The sequence below is a fragment of the Primulina huaijiensis genome, unplaced genomic scaffold (genome assembly GCF_012295235.1).
Source record: "Primulina huaijiensis isolate GDHJ02 unplaced genomic scaffold, ASM1229523v2 scaffold42415, whole genome shotgun sequence".
Lineage (NCBI taxonomy): Eukaryota > Viridiplantae > Streptophyta > Magnoliopsida > Lamiales > Gesneriaceae > Primulina > Primulina huaijiensis.
In genome coordinates, this window is record NW_027360177.1 from 115,427 (window position 1) to 128,930 (window position 13,504).

Consider the following 13,504-nt stretch of genomic DNA (forward strand, 5'->3'; position numbering starts at 1 on the left):
TATATTCTATTTCATTAAATTTGAGAACATGATAGTAACCACCTAGGATAGACACCAAATTTTTCTTCCAACTTTACCCTTATATGATACTAATATTACACTTTTGTTTTTTGTTTGTTTTTTTTAAAAAAAATTCAACATACACTTTTATTTTTATTTTTTTATTTCAACAATTAAAATATCAATTTAGTCCCTCCATAATTTTTCAAATTTCACTTTAGTTCATCGATAATGATAAAAAAACTGTACACACACGCATCGCGTGGGCAGAATAACTAGTTTATATATATAATTCGCTGCAGCCTACAGCGGACACCGAAATATCCACTTTAATTTTTAATTTTTTTAAAAAAATTAATTATATAACAAAAAATACACAAGAGTACGTATTACAGTTGGTAAGTGACAGTTAGATGAATTAAGGCAATTAATTGTGAAGGGCTCCTCGATTAAATATATATCGGTTCTCAATAAATAAATAAATTAGCCATTAATTAACAGCTGACAAAACAAAACAAAGTTTTACACATATTAGAAAACGACCCTTATAGGACTGCGTTGCATTAAATAATGTTTTGACTTTGATTACATATATAATAGTATATTGTGTATATATAAAAGAATTTCAGGGACGAGTCGTCGTAAAAAGTCACTTTCTTATGTAAAATATAAATATAAATGTTAATATTATATTAACTACGAAAACAAGATTCAAAATTTTGTATTAACTAATTAATATACCACATTTGAACTATTTTAATTACAGTTTCGGACCAATTTGAACTGAAACATACTCTTTAAATTTAAAAAAAAAAATTGTGTAAACCACAAAATTTTTTTTTAAAAAAACAAGTAACTTGTACTATTATGAAACTAATTAAATGTAATTCTTTAACATTTATGTAAAATATGGGTTAAATAAATTTAACTTGCGAGAATCAAGTACTTTTGAATTATATAAATTGAATTATTTATGTATATTACATGACGATTTCAACTGCGGTTTCATTTTGTTCCATTGTTTGTCCCAGCTTCGATTTTTATTTGATGGAAACCGAAACCAAACCGTAAATCCTTCAATCGCGATTTAGGGTTTCAGTTTACAGTTAGTTTTTTTTTTAAAAAAAAAAAAATCATACGTTCACGCAGGTCTTCTTGAATAATGTTATCTGTTTGTCAATTTTATTATGAAGTTCATATGGAGTTTGATAGCAGCAGCGCTGTAAATGTGAACTGGAAACGTGAAGTGTTTTAAAGATTTTCTTTTAAAAAATATTTATATGGACCATATAAACTGGCATATCATGTCATATATTTTTTTTGGACAAGATCTCATCTCACATTAATTAGGCCATCTCCAACCCATAAATCTATTTTGGTGCAGTTTTTACACCAAAATAGTGCAGTTTCTGCACCAAATATAACATTCATCTCCAACCCATTTACTTCAAATCTTACACTAAAAAGTATATTCCTAGAATATTATTTTTGTTTACTATTTATTTATAAATTTAACAATATAATTATAATTAATGTTAATATTAGTATTATAATTTTATTTTTATTAATAGTTAAATTTATTTATTTGATTCTTATATATATTAACTCTAATATTTATAATATGAATTAATACAAATTTATAATATGAATTAATACAAATGCTTCATTATTAAAATTGACATAATTTTAATACAGATAATTTATTTTTAGAACTTAATATGAATCCAAATTCAAACATCTGAACAATTATATTCCTCCCACAAATGATCAATTAAAATATTTCGTAGTGCATAGTGAGCATATTTGTCTTTTATCCTTTTATATCGAGCGAGAAATTCTTGAAATCTGATATTCTNGCGCTATTTTGAAAATAGCGCACCTCCCGTTGGAGCTTCTCCCCCTGCGCTAAAAGGCTCAGGGTTGGAGCTGCCCTTACTACAAAACACTTATAATATTTTTTTTTTCCTGATTTATAGAAACCCTGATTAATAGATTACATACATTACTTTTCATGCATATTTCCAACTCAAAAGAAAAATATATTAATTGAACAACGGATAAATTATCATAATTTTTTGTCATTTATAATTGGGATTCATTAAAACCTCATTTAACTCAATAATCATCGTATATGTATAAACCTTGAAATTTGTTGTTATATTTTGGGAATTGGTTCCGTAATTTGTAGCATTTTTTTTCTCATTTTCAATCATTTTCACTGGAATGCATATGTTATGTCAAAAAATGACTATGCAGTAGCGAAAAAATGCAAACGTGACACGAAAATATACTGATGTGACATCAAAAATATTGAAGTACAGGACTTTTTAAATAAATATTATAAATTAAAAAAAATTTCAAAAATATAACAGATTTTAAAATTTTAAAAAAATATGATAAGGCGGGGTTTGTAACCCCGCTTCATTGAGGAGTCGGGGTCTGAGACCCCGACTGCTAATTGTGTTTTTCGAGGAGTCGGGGTTTGAGACCCCGACTCCTCTTTTTATTTTTTTTTTCCGACAACTTCTTACAATTGATTAGTGTTGATTTTTTTTTTCATTTTGTATGAAAAATGTATCTGATAAAGCCAAATTGAACACCCGTGATGGCCAAATTGAACACCCGTGAATCTATAATGAATTCAAATTGCAATATCAGTGATGCTCGAACATGTAATTGCTTGCTTTTATCATTCATTTCCCTCATGTTCTTCTTCTAAGGTGCATGTAAGTTTTTTCTTCTTTGCTATCTTTTTTTTTCTTATTTCAATCTATTTTTCCTCTTCAACACCAATTTTTTTTATTCTTTACTTTGTGTTTATGATGAACTAACAAGAAGCTTAAATTTTTTTTCTTTTGCAGGTATAAATTTTTTTGAAAAATCAATAATTTGGAGTTCCTCGTCAACAAAGTAAGTGATTTTTTTATTAAACAACAATTGTAAATATTTTTAATTAAATTTATCATGACTTTGTTATGTTTAGTGTTATATCATTCATACTTTGTAAATAATACAATTTAAGATGTTAAAATTTTTTAATGGTGACAAATATTAATGTTAAAACGGATACGAATGCCTTGAAAAATTATAGTAATCAAAATTTAATTGTTGAATATTAACTAGTTTGGAGAATTAGGATATTAAATATAATTTAGATACAATCTGATAAATTTTAAAAACTTTTTTTATTCAATTAGTTTTCAGTAGAATGAAAATTTTGAGCAAATTAAAAATAATTTTGTGATATTAATTAAATTTTAAGTATAAAAATGTTTATAAATATTATAAAATAAAAATCTTGTAGCAAATTTTAACCGACATTTGAATTATAATTTATTTTTTTTGTTATATATTTATCAGTATATGAATATTTATCAGTATATGATTTTTCTAACTAAATATCTATTCATTATTATATATCCTTTCTAAACATAATAAATATAAATTGTATAAATAGTCAAAAAGATATTAGTATTTATAATACAAAATTTTTCTAAGATCAAATAATTATTTATAATCTTTTTCTAAAAAAGAATTCTATCAAAATCGATTGAGAGAAATGTTTTATAATTACAAAGCTTTTAATGATTAGTTTGAAAAAAATAAATTGGTTATACGAAATAAATACTAATTTGATATACATATATACGTGAAAATTTTCTAGTAGTAAACTTTTCATTAATAATATTAAAAATATTGTTTATATATTTAAAAAATTAAATAGTATACTCATTTTTTTATATCATAAATGATATAATTTCAAATATTTTTATGTAAATATATATAAAAAAATATTATAGCATTTTTCTCATAACATAAATATACTGAACTTTCCTAAAATAAATTTATTAATTTTTGTACACTTAAAAAATATATTAATTGTAAAAATATAACAAAATAATGTTTTATTAGCTTTTTGGACTTAAAAAAATATTGTAATTTTAAAAATATAATTATAATTCTGTATTATTATTTCTATTTTTTTGAAGGAATATTATTATTTCTAATTAATAATAAATTATTCTTGTTATTTTTTACAAGATGGGGGCATATATCAAACCGGTCGACCCTAGTGTCCTTCACTTGCAGGAAACTCATATCTCAAGAACAATATCAAGCGATAATATCGATACCATTTTAGAAGTCAGACGATCGGATAACCGAATTTCGAAACTTTATAGTTCTGGCTTAATTCACAATCGTGTTCTGACCCTCTTGAATGAGATGGGGTTATATGGTGTTCTCCGATGTGGCTTTCGACCTATTGACAATCATCTAATTACAGCTTTAGCTGAGAGGTGGAGACGTGAGACTCATACATTCCACCTACGTGTTGGTGAGGCCACCGTCACACCCAAGGCTGTTGAAATAATATGGGGTTTGAATATTAAGGGTAAACCTGTAACGGGAACCGACATGAGTCACACGGCTGAAGCATGGCGTCAAAAATGTGTCGAGTTACTAGGTTTTGCACCCACTGCATCTTTAGTGATTGGAGGACGCTTATCGATATCTGTTTTAGACGCACACTGCAGAGAAAATCAGTTTGACAACGACAGTTCAGACTTGGATTGTGCTTCACGAGGGCGCCCATATATCTCGGTAGTCGTCGAACAGAACTTTCCCATGTTCCATAAACATTCTCAACAGATCGCCTCAAGCTAAGCCATGCCTTGTGATACGAAATATTGTACCCAAATTTGTCCTTAATCAGTTGCATTACATATTTGATTTCGTATGAAGGGTCACAACGAACTATACCCACAAGAGTGTTTGCCACCATGTTCATGTCCATGTTATGATGGTCAAGGCCGACATGACTAGAGATACACGTATGTGACCCTCCATACTTACTGATTTTCCAATAGCCCGACTTCACCTTGAGCGATGCTCGAAGACCCCAATGACATGGCATAGTTGAAGACTTATTTTTGCAGTAAACTTTCCAGAACGTCGGTGAGCTTTGGACGACACGGTACTCACGTCGTGCGACCCTAACAGAGTAGTCCTTGACACTGGCAATCAGTTCTTTTTTGTCCTTGAATATCATGTTGATGCACAAATCGCCTCTTTCAGGGTTGTAATAGGTCGTGCGACTTGCATATGGGAGATCTGTAGAATCTGGAATTTGCTCATCGTACACTTGGCTGAAAAATGGTGGATCTTCACAGATTATCGACCTATCTGCTTGAATATTGTCAGGCACCGTACCTTGCCTCCATGCTTGAGATGATGTACCCTCATTTGGAACTTGTGAATAACCGACATCACGTTCAAATGCATTATTATCATCATTTTCATCAACATTACCATCTTCAGAATCGTTGGAAGGTGAATCTTCATCACTATCCTCATCGTGGTAACTATCCATAAAGAAATCACGTCTCGTTTGTTCATCATATGATGTGAACGGAGTAATTTTATACGGATTACACCTTCTTCTTGCACTAGACTCCCATCTACGCCGATCATCTGCCCATGGAATGGTTTGTTCAACCACATGATTATTCACATATCGATCCCAATTATTTGGCTGTTCATCTTCACCCACAACAACATTTGAAGTGCCTCCTCCATCATCGAAGCCCATTGTACTAAATCCTTGTGTAATACATGGGATGTAGGCTTCTAGATCATTGGAACAAACATTATTTTGTACCGACTCAGACTCAATATACAAATGTAAACACCGCAGGTCAATCTCAGATGTCATAAAATGTAAATTATCGTCATCTTCGATACAAAGTTGAAACTCTATTCTATGCGTCATCTCCATGTAGGCATATTTGGTTGTCAACTTCAGCATAAATTCTTTGCTGTTAATATTTAACTTTTTATACAATCTCTTCATCAAATCAGAATAAGTTATGGAACGTGGTACCATCATCATCTTCACAGCAGGCTTGCTGTATTCCACAGTTCCTTGTTGTGCAACTACATAACCATTGACATACAACGCCACTGATATAGTGTCCATTTTCTGTGTTACGTGAATATAATTATAATTAATCACAACACAACATATGTTATAAAACTATGAAATTCTGCATAAATTAACCATGATCGTAAAGTGATTGATTTTAGAGGGAAAAAAAGTTCATTTTAATAAATTAAACATTGTCGTCATTTTATTAAAGAATATCACACACAACATATAAATAATACAATATCAACAATAAGATAATCATGTAAAATTAATAAGCATCTATAAATTTCACTTACAGAGTATAGAAAACAAAAATACTTCGTCTAACTTTGAAAAATTAAGTTTAAACAAAGAGATAAATTAGTATTTGTAAAATCAAGTGTTTTAATAAAAATCACATACCTGAAATTTAATAAAAATCACAAAATTATTTCTCATTTAGTCAAAATTTTCATTATATTTAAAGTGATGGATTTTAGAGAAAAAAACAAGTTTTTTTTAATAAATTAACCATTGCACTCATTTTCTTTAAACAATATTACACACTACATATAAATAATACAATATCAACAATAAGAAAATCATGTAGAAAATAATAAGCATCTATAAAAGCTTCACTTATAGATCATAGGAGAAAAAAATGCTTCAACTAACTTGTTCGGATTTTTGTACAGAGCACCAAAATTTATTTTAAATAAAGAGATAAATTAGTACATGTAAATAAAATTGAAACAAAATGTTGAAGAAAAAATACCTTTATATATAACAACATTCAGCTATAAAATACACTACCACATCATCGCCGAATGCATCTTCATCAATGTCAATACGAATGAATTATTATTCATGTAAGTTATACATATATAGTGGGACGAATGAATTATTAGTCATGTAAGTTATACATATATAGTGGGAAGAAAGCATAAAAAAATAAAAGAGGATTCAATGAATATATTTCAATCAGACATTTGTCCCGGGATTCGCGGTGGGTACTGTAGCGGTCAAGGAGTCGGGGTCTTAAACCCCGACTCCTCGAAAAACACAATTAGCACCCCGACTCCTCAATGAAGCGAGGTTACAAACCCCACCTTATCATATTCTTTTAAAATTTTAAAATCTGTTATATTTCTAAAAAAAAAATTTTAATTTATAATATTTATTTAAAAAGACCTTGAAGTACGACCACGTTCGGAGAAAAAAAAGACTAAAAATGATTTTAAGAAAAAAAACAAATTAAATTATTAAAATCGTGAATTGACATGTAACCTGACTTTTACCTAAAAATTCGATGGTTTGCAATAAATCGCGTGCGACAATACGCTTTGGCCTGTCTCGTTCGTTCGAAGCGAATTAAATATATATATATATATATGTGTTCAGTCACACTTTGGTTCGACGTAGACACATTTCTCGCTAACTAACCAATTACATATTAAAGGCAAAGTCGAACTCACATTCTATGACGTGTTTAACGTTTAATAAATGCTACGTACTCACTTTCTAGAAATAACCTTAATCGTTTTTGTTTTATTAATCTTTAAAAATATTTTATTTATTTTCGGTTTTTTCCAGTCATCATTTATGAGTATATAAATAATAAAATATTTTAGAGATTTAAGATCTTTTGCTTATTTCAAAAAAAAATCAGTACATTAACTTACGAATTTTCACAAGCATTGGAAAAATTTTTCAAAGACAAAAACTTGTGTGAGGTTGTCTTACGGGTCGTATTTTGTGAGACAAATTTCTTATTTGAGTCATTCATGAGAAACTATTACTTTTTATGCTAAGAGTATTACTTTTTATTATGAATATCGGTAGGGTTGACACGTCTCACAGATAAAGATTCGTGAGACCGTCTCAAAAGAGACATACTCTTTTCCAGAAACCTTTATCAAATACTTTAGAGTTTAAAACCAAACCAAAATTAAGCTTCGTATTTGTTGAAGTTTAAAAATAATATTTTTCATTGGTCGGATTGGATATGAGATCTGTTTCACTAAGTTGACTCATGATACGGTCTTATAAGATTATATGTGTTCTTGAAATGTGTGATCCGAAAATCACGTTTGTTTTTTATTTATTTATTAATTGTGCAAAATATAGTATCTATAACCCAAGAACAATATAATAACCACGTCTTCTTCTTTTTTTTTTTAAGGAAAATTCAATCTGCTATAAAATTTACGTTCTCAACATGGATATATTTATATTCTGCATGGTGCCGTTGTTAAAATATAAAAGTCAAATCGGAATCGTGGAGAGAATGACTGCTAGATAATATATTATTTATATATTGACCTTAAACGCAATGCGGATGAAAAAGAGAAATTAATTAACCTGGAAACCTGAACAGCTAGCCACATGCAAAGGCGTGGCAAAACTGGGGAATCAACCCAGCAAGTGTGGACCAAACGAACCAATGAAAATTTATATAAAAATTACATGATAAAATCACTCCACACGAAATCCTGCTATTTCCCCGTCTGGCAAATTCAATGCCACTTCGCGCCTACAATTAAAACGTTCGTTGGGGGTTGTTGCATCTTTTCCCACACACTACACACACTTCTGCTCTTTAAATTCTCACGTACTTCCCTTCCGTTTTTACATATCAAAAGCTTCTTATGTTCTCTCTTCTCCATCATTCCTTGAAATCGATCTTCCACCCAAAGATTTGATTTGATCAGTTGGGTTGTTCTTAGCTAGGATTTTGTTTAACAAGATGGGGAATGAAGGGAATGTGAACAAAAATGCCGAAACGGGGAAGATTTCGATCGACTCTACAAGTGAGAGAAAAAATCGTAATAGCTTGCCCAACTTTGTTCAATCTGTTAGGCTGAAATATGTGAAACTTGGCTATCACTACTTGATATCACATGCCATGTACTTGTTTCTAGTCCCTTTACTTGGGATTTCCTCCGTTAATCTGTCCAGTGTAACGGTCGACGATTTGATCCTTTTATGGGATCAACTGAAATTCAATCTTGTCTCGGTCTTCGTATGTTCTGCGCTTATGGTTTTTTTAACCACCCTTTACTTCATGACTAGGCCAAGAAAGGTCTACCTAGTCGACTTCGCATGTTACAAGCCCGATTCTAAGTTTATTTGTAGCAAAGAACTGTTTATGGAAAGATCGATTGGTGTAAATATTTTTACACCTGAAAATTTAGCTTTTCAAAGGAAAATCTTGGAAAGGTCGGGTTTGGGACAGAAGACTTATTTTCCTGAAGGAATTTTAAGTGTGCCTGCGAACCTATGCATGTCGCAGGCAAGAAATGAGGCGGAGATGGTTATGTTCGGGGCGATTGATGAATTGCTAGCGAAAACCGGTGTAAAAGCTAAAGATATTGGGATTCTTGTGGTGAATTGCAGCTTGTTTAACCCAACACCATCTCTTTCTGCAATGGTTGTTAACCATTATAAGCTTAGAGGGAATATTTTGAGCTATAATCTTGGTGGAATGGGGTGCAGCGCTGGTTTGATATCTATTGATCTTGCAAAGCAACTTTTGCAGGTTTGTTTTTTGTTTAATCACCTTTGTGAAATCAGAGTCCATTTTACTGTCTTTTCTATGTTTCGTTTATTCAAAAGTTTGTTGGGAATTGTTTTCTGGTGACGGTCCTGGGATTTAGTCAGTTAATTTGATCAGAAAAATTAGATGGAGATTGAATAAGATTGGCTGAATAAGGATTAAGGACTAAATTTAAATTTTATATAATGTTGCAAAAGAAATTTTGCTTTACTGCTAGAGGCCTAGAGCACCTTGTGCAGCCAATGTTTAAAACCTATAAAGCAAATTATGCATTTTCCACCTTATGAAGGATATGGATACAAGGGCTATGACTCTATTATTGGCATGAACAATTACGAATTGTCCAAGCTAAAAATGTTCACATTAAATGCAGAAGTTGTACAATTAGTATTCTCGTTTTAGAAAGGAATACAGATGCAATAGCTCTCACCATTTTTGTGATAAACATTTACTCTCAACGAATAATTTATTTCAAATAATCTGAAATTTGTTTAACTCCTTAAAATTCATTTATGGGAGTTCATTCTCATTCATGTCAAGAACCTGAAGGTTACACAGTAATTTTTGGTAGATAACCAAATCTCATGTCACACATGGAGAAAAATCGTACCAAGACTTAACTTCTAAATTTTGTGTCAATAATGTTACTGCAGGTACACCCAAACTCATATGCGTTGATAGTGAGCATGGAGAATATAACCCTAAATTGGTATTTAGGAAACAGTCGGTCGATGCTTGTCTCGAACTGCATCTTCCGAATGGGTGGAGCCGCCATCCTCCTCTCCAACAAACCATCCGATAAACATCGTGCAAAGTATCAACTCATACACACCGTCCGGACTCACAAAGGTGCGGATGATAAGAGCTATAGGAGCGTGTTTCAAGAAGAGGACGACAATAAAGAAGCAGGCGTCTCACTTTCCAAAGACTTGATGGCCGTGGCAGGAGAGGCGCTGAAGACAAACATCACTACTCTAGGCCCATTAGTCCTCCCCATGTCCGAACAATTACTATTCTTTGTCACGCTAGTTGCAAGAAAAGTATTGAAGATGAAAATTAAGCCCTATATTCCGAATTTCAAGCTTGCTTTTGAGCATTTTTGCATTCATGCCGGTGGAAGAGCTGTGCTGGATGAGATTGAAAAGAATCTCGAGTTGAGCGAATGGCATATGGAGCCATCAAGGATGACACTATATAGGTTCGGTAACACCTCTAGCAGTTCGTTATGGTATGAGTTAGCATATTCCGAAGCGAAGGGGCGGATCAGAAAGAGCGACAGGACATGGCAAATTGCATTTGGTTCTGGATTCAAGTGTAACAGTGCAGTTTGGAAGGCGTTGAGGCGGATTGAACCAGCCAAGGAGAAGAACCCTTGGATGGATGAGGTTGATGAGTTCCCTGTTGAGGTGCCAAGAGTCGCACATATTGGTTGATCTTTGTGTTAGGATACGTTTTTAGTTATGATATAATGGTTGCATTTTAAAAGTTATAGATGTCAAAATTCCAATTAAGGTTGGGAGGTTCAATTGATTCATTGTATATTTGGTTTTCTCACATAATCATGCAACAATCTGTTTCACAAGTTAAGATACCCTTCATTCCCATACCCCTTTGAGTTCGAGTTCGAACATCTTTGTTTCGAAAGGTACTCGAGGTCAATCAATATAATATATATTTATATATCTGAACGTGCAGTGTGTATATGCAATAGGTTAGATGTAACTAAGAGGCTACTTGAGGGCTCAGTTGATGCATAAATACGAAAAACGGCAGCAAATTGCGTGCGGGGCTTTATGAAAGCTTCAGCACGACGCTGAGGGGAGCATATAGTTGAGGGTAGGTGGGCTGTATCGTAGGTTGACAGCTTGAACTGTAAAATCTAGTGGGCCTTGCTTCTGGAATCCAGCTTTCATCGTTCATTCAATTACCATTATTGTTATTACTATTACTATAAATGTATGTATGAAAACCTACAGTATTATTCCATGCGGTCCTTTTCATCTGGTGACATAAGGGTACAAACCCATGTGCACGTCCATTACACCCAACCCAGAATAAGTCGCGTTTGAATTTCGTGCCGTGCCAGAATAAACTTTTACTAAATTCACTCGGTTTTGAATCTTCTTGTTTCAAGCTATACGCTGCTAGTATATGTACTGAAGCCTGCATCTTTTCAAAAAGGAAAAAAAACAAATTCATTTAGTTTTTTTTTAAATAATGTTTTTTAGGTAGAGTCGTGTATATTTAAGCTTTCGTTGACTGATATAAGGGTTATTTTAATTAATTTTGAAAAAAAAATTGTTTCAAAAATACTGTGGACAGTAGAGATTTGCAAAATTGCAGCAAAACGCTACCATCAATAACAAATGCAGCATCCGTTGCCATTTTGGCAGCAGACGGCGCACCATTTTTCATTTTTTTAATATTTTAATTATTATTATTTTCGAACTTGTGCACTCTTCTTTGTTTTTTTTTTTTAAAAAAAAAAGATATTTGAGACCATATATAAAAATAAGATTTAAAGCTAAATTCAATAATTTGAAGATATATCATCTAAGATGATGAACTAGCGAACCAATTTTTTTCAAAAAAATCTTGTAGAGTTAACACAAGTGGAAAGATGAGTGAGAGAATAATCCGATTAAACAAATTACTTTATTATATTGCAAGTATAGTCGGGTCTCGTCTCACATATATAGATACGTGAGACCCTAGCGCAAAATACATTGGTGCTAAATCCAACGGATCTAAAAGAAAATTGAATGTCGGCCATAAAATTGGGCTTGTCATCGTTTCCACCTAGCAGACGAGAGGAGTAAGACCAATTAATTACCTTGGAAAATGTGCATGATGGCATTTGCAGAAATAGGAGATGGATTATCCGGAGTTCCTGCTGCATCAGGCAAATCCCTCTATGATGCCTGACTAGCTCAGTAGGTGATGTAGTTGTGCCAGTGACAACTTCTTCAAGGTCTACTGGGTTTATTTCAACCTGTCCGTGTAGCCCGGATCACTCCACATGAATGATCCGGGCCCACCTCCATGTAAAAAAAATAAAAAATTGACTCGGAAAAATCCGAGCCATTGGATCGACCCCTGCGGACAGTGCCCGCAGGGATAGGGTCGACTTAACCGGTCTACGGTAAGGGTTACATAATCCTAAAAAGTGATCCTCTCCAATAAATTCGGCCCAACTGTATGTTAAGTTGAGTTTGGAAATGTGGAAGGATTTGAAATGACTTTGTATTGGAATGCATTTAAAATCTAACACACAAGAACTCGTACATAACTAGTTGAGGAATTGAAATTGATTCTGTTTCAACAACAAATTTATTATTATGAATTGAAAATCTTTAACTTCAAATACATCAATCAATCCAAATGCAACTTTAACTGATATAATGGATTAATAATTTTTTAGTTATCCAGAATTACCAGCTCCTGTTCGTCTATCAAACTCTAATATCCACGGATGTCCGAGCATTTTAGAGTTCTTCAACAAATTTGTAATGTTTTGATTATCACATCGCATTAACTTTATATTATATTTGATCAGGGAAACTAAAGCTACTATAATTACAAGTACCCAGCAACTACAGATTATAAGTTCAGTTTTTCAGCTTTAATTTTTTCAAAATTTACACTAAGTAATAAAAGCTAGTCATATCGGATATTTATTTTTAGTAGGATAAAATAACTAAGGTATCCAACCCGAAAAACCTAATATGTACAGGTACCCCCATTCAGTGGTTTGTATACAATATGTACAGTCCCAACTAAGTAGGATCGGGTAGCAAAATAACATTGCACAAACATAATCTAGGGACCCTCCCTTATCACCTTCCACTCCTTTGAAAATACTAGGACCCTTGACTCGGATGCCCCTTGTCCCATTACAATGAAGATCTTAAACGTGTAATTCTGTATTTTAGTATAAAGAACACCGACACTTATGCGTCAATTCATTAAATGGTCTCAGCAAGACTGTTTTGTGTGTATGGGAATGGAATAATAGTGGAACATCATTTTAAAAGGTGAGCCAC

At 32.2% G+C, this 13,504-nt stretch overlaps 1 protein-coding gene and 1 long non-coding RNA gene across 2 annotated transcripts; both read left to right on the plus strand.

Moving 5' to 3' along the window:
* The first annotated feature begins 2,357 nt into the window (after positions 1 to 2,357).
* LOC140969623 (uncharacterized) lies at positions 2,358 to 4,337 on the plus strand. The gene is made up of 3 exons (XR_012173963.1): positions 2,358 to 2,726; positions 2,862 to 2,910; positions 4,042 to 4,337. It is a non-coding gene; the product is annotated as an uncharacterized lncRNA (long non-coding RNA).
* Positions 4,338 to 8,459: 4,122 nt separating this feature from the next.
* On the plus strand, positions 8,460 to 11,143 carry LOC140969634 (3-ketoacyl-CoA synthase 20-like). Its single transcript, XM_073431035.1, has 2 exons — positions 8,460 to 9,443; positions 10,115 to 11,143. Exons 1-2 carry the CDS (start codon positions 8,652 to 8,654, stop codon positions 10,892 to 10,894), a joined length of 1,572 nt encoding a protein of 523 aa, XP_073287136.1. The 5' UTR covers positions 8,460 to 8,651; the 3' UTR covers positions 10,895 to 11,143.
* The last annotated feature ends 2,361 nt before the right edge of the window (positions 11,144 to 13,504 follow it).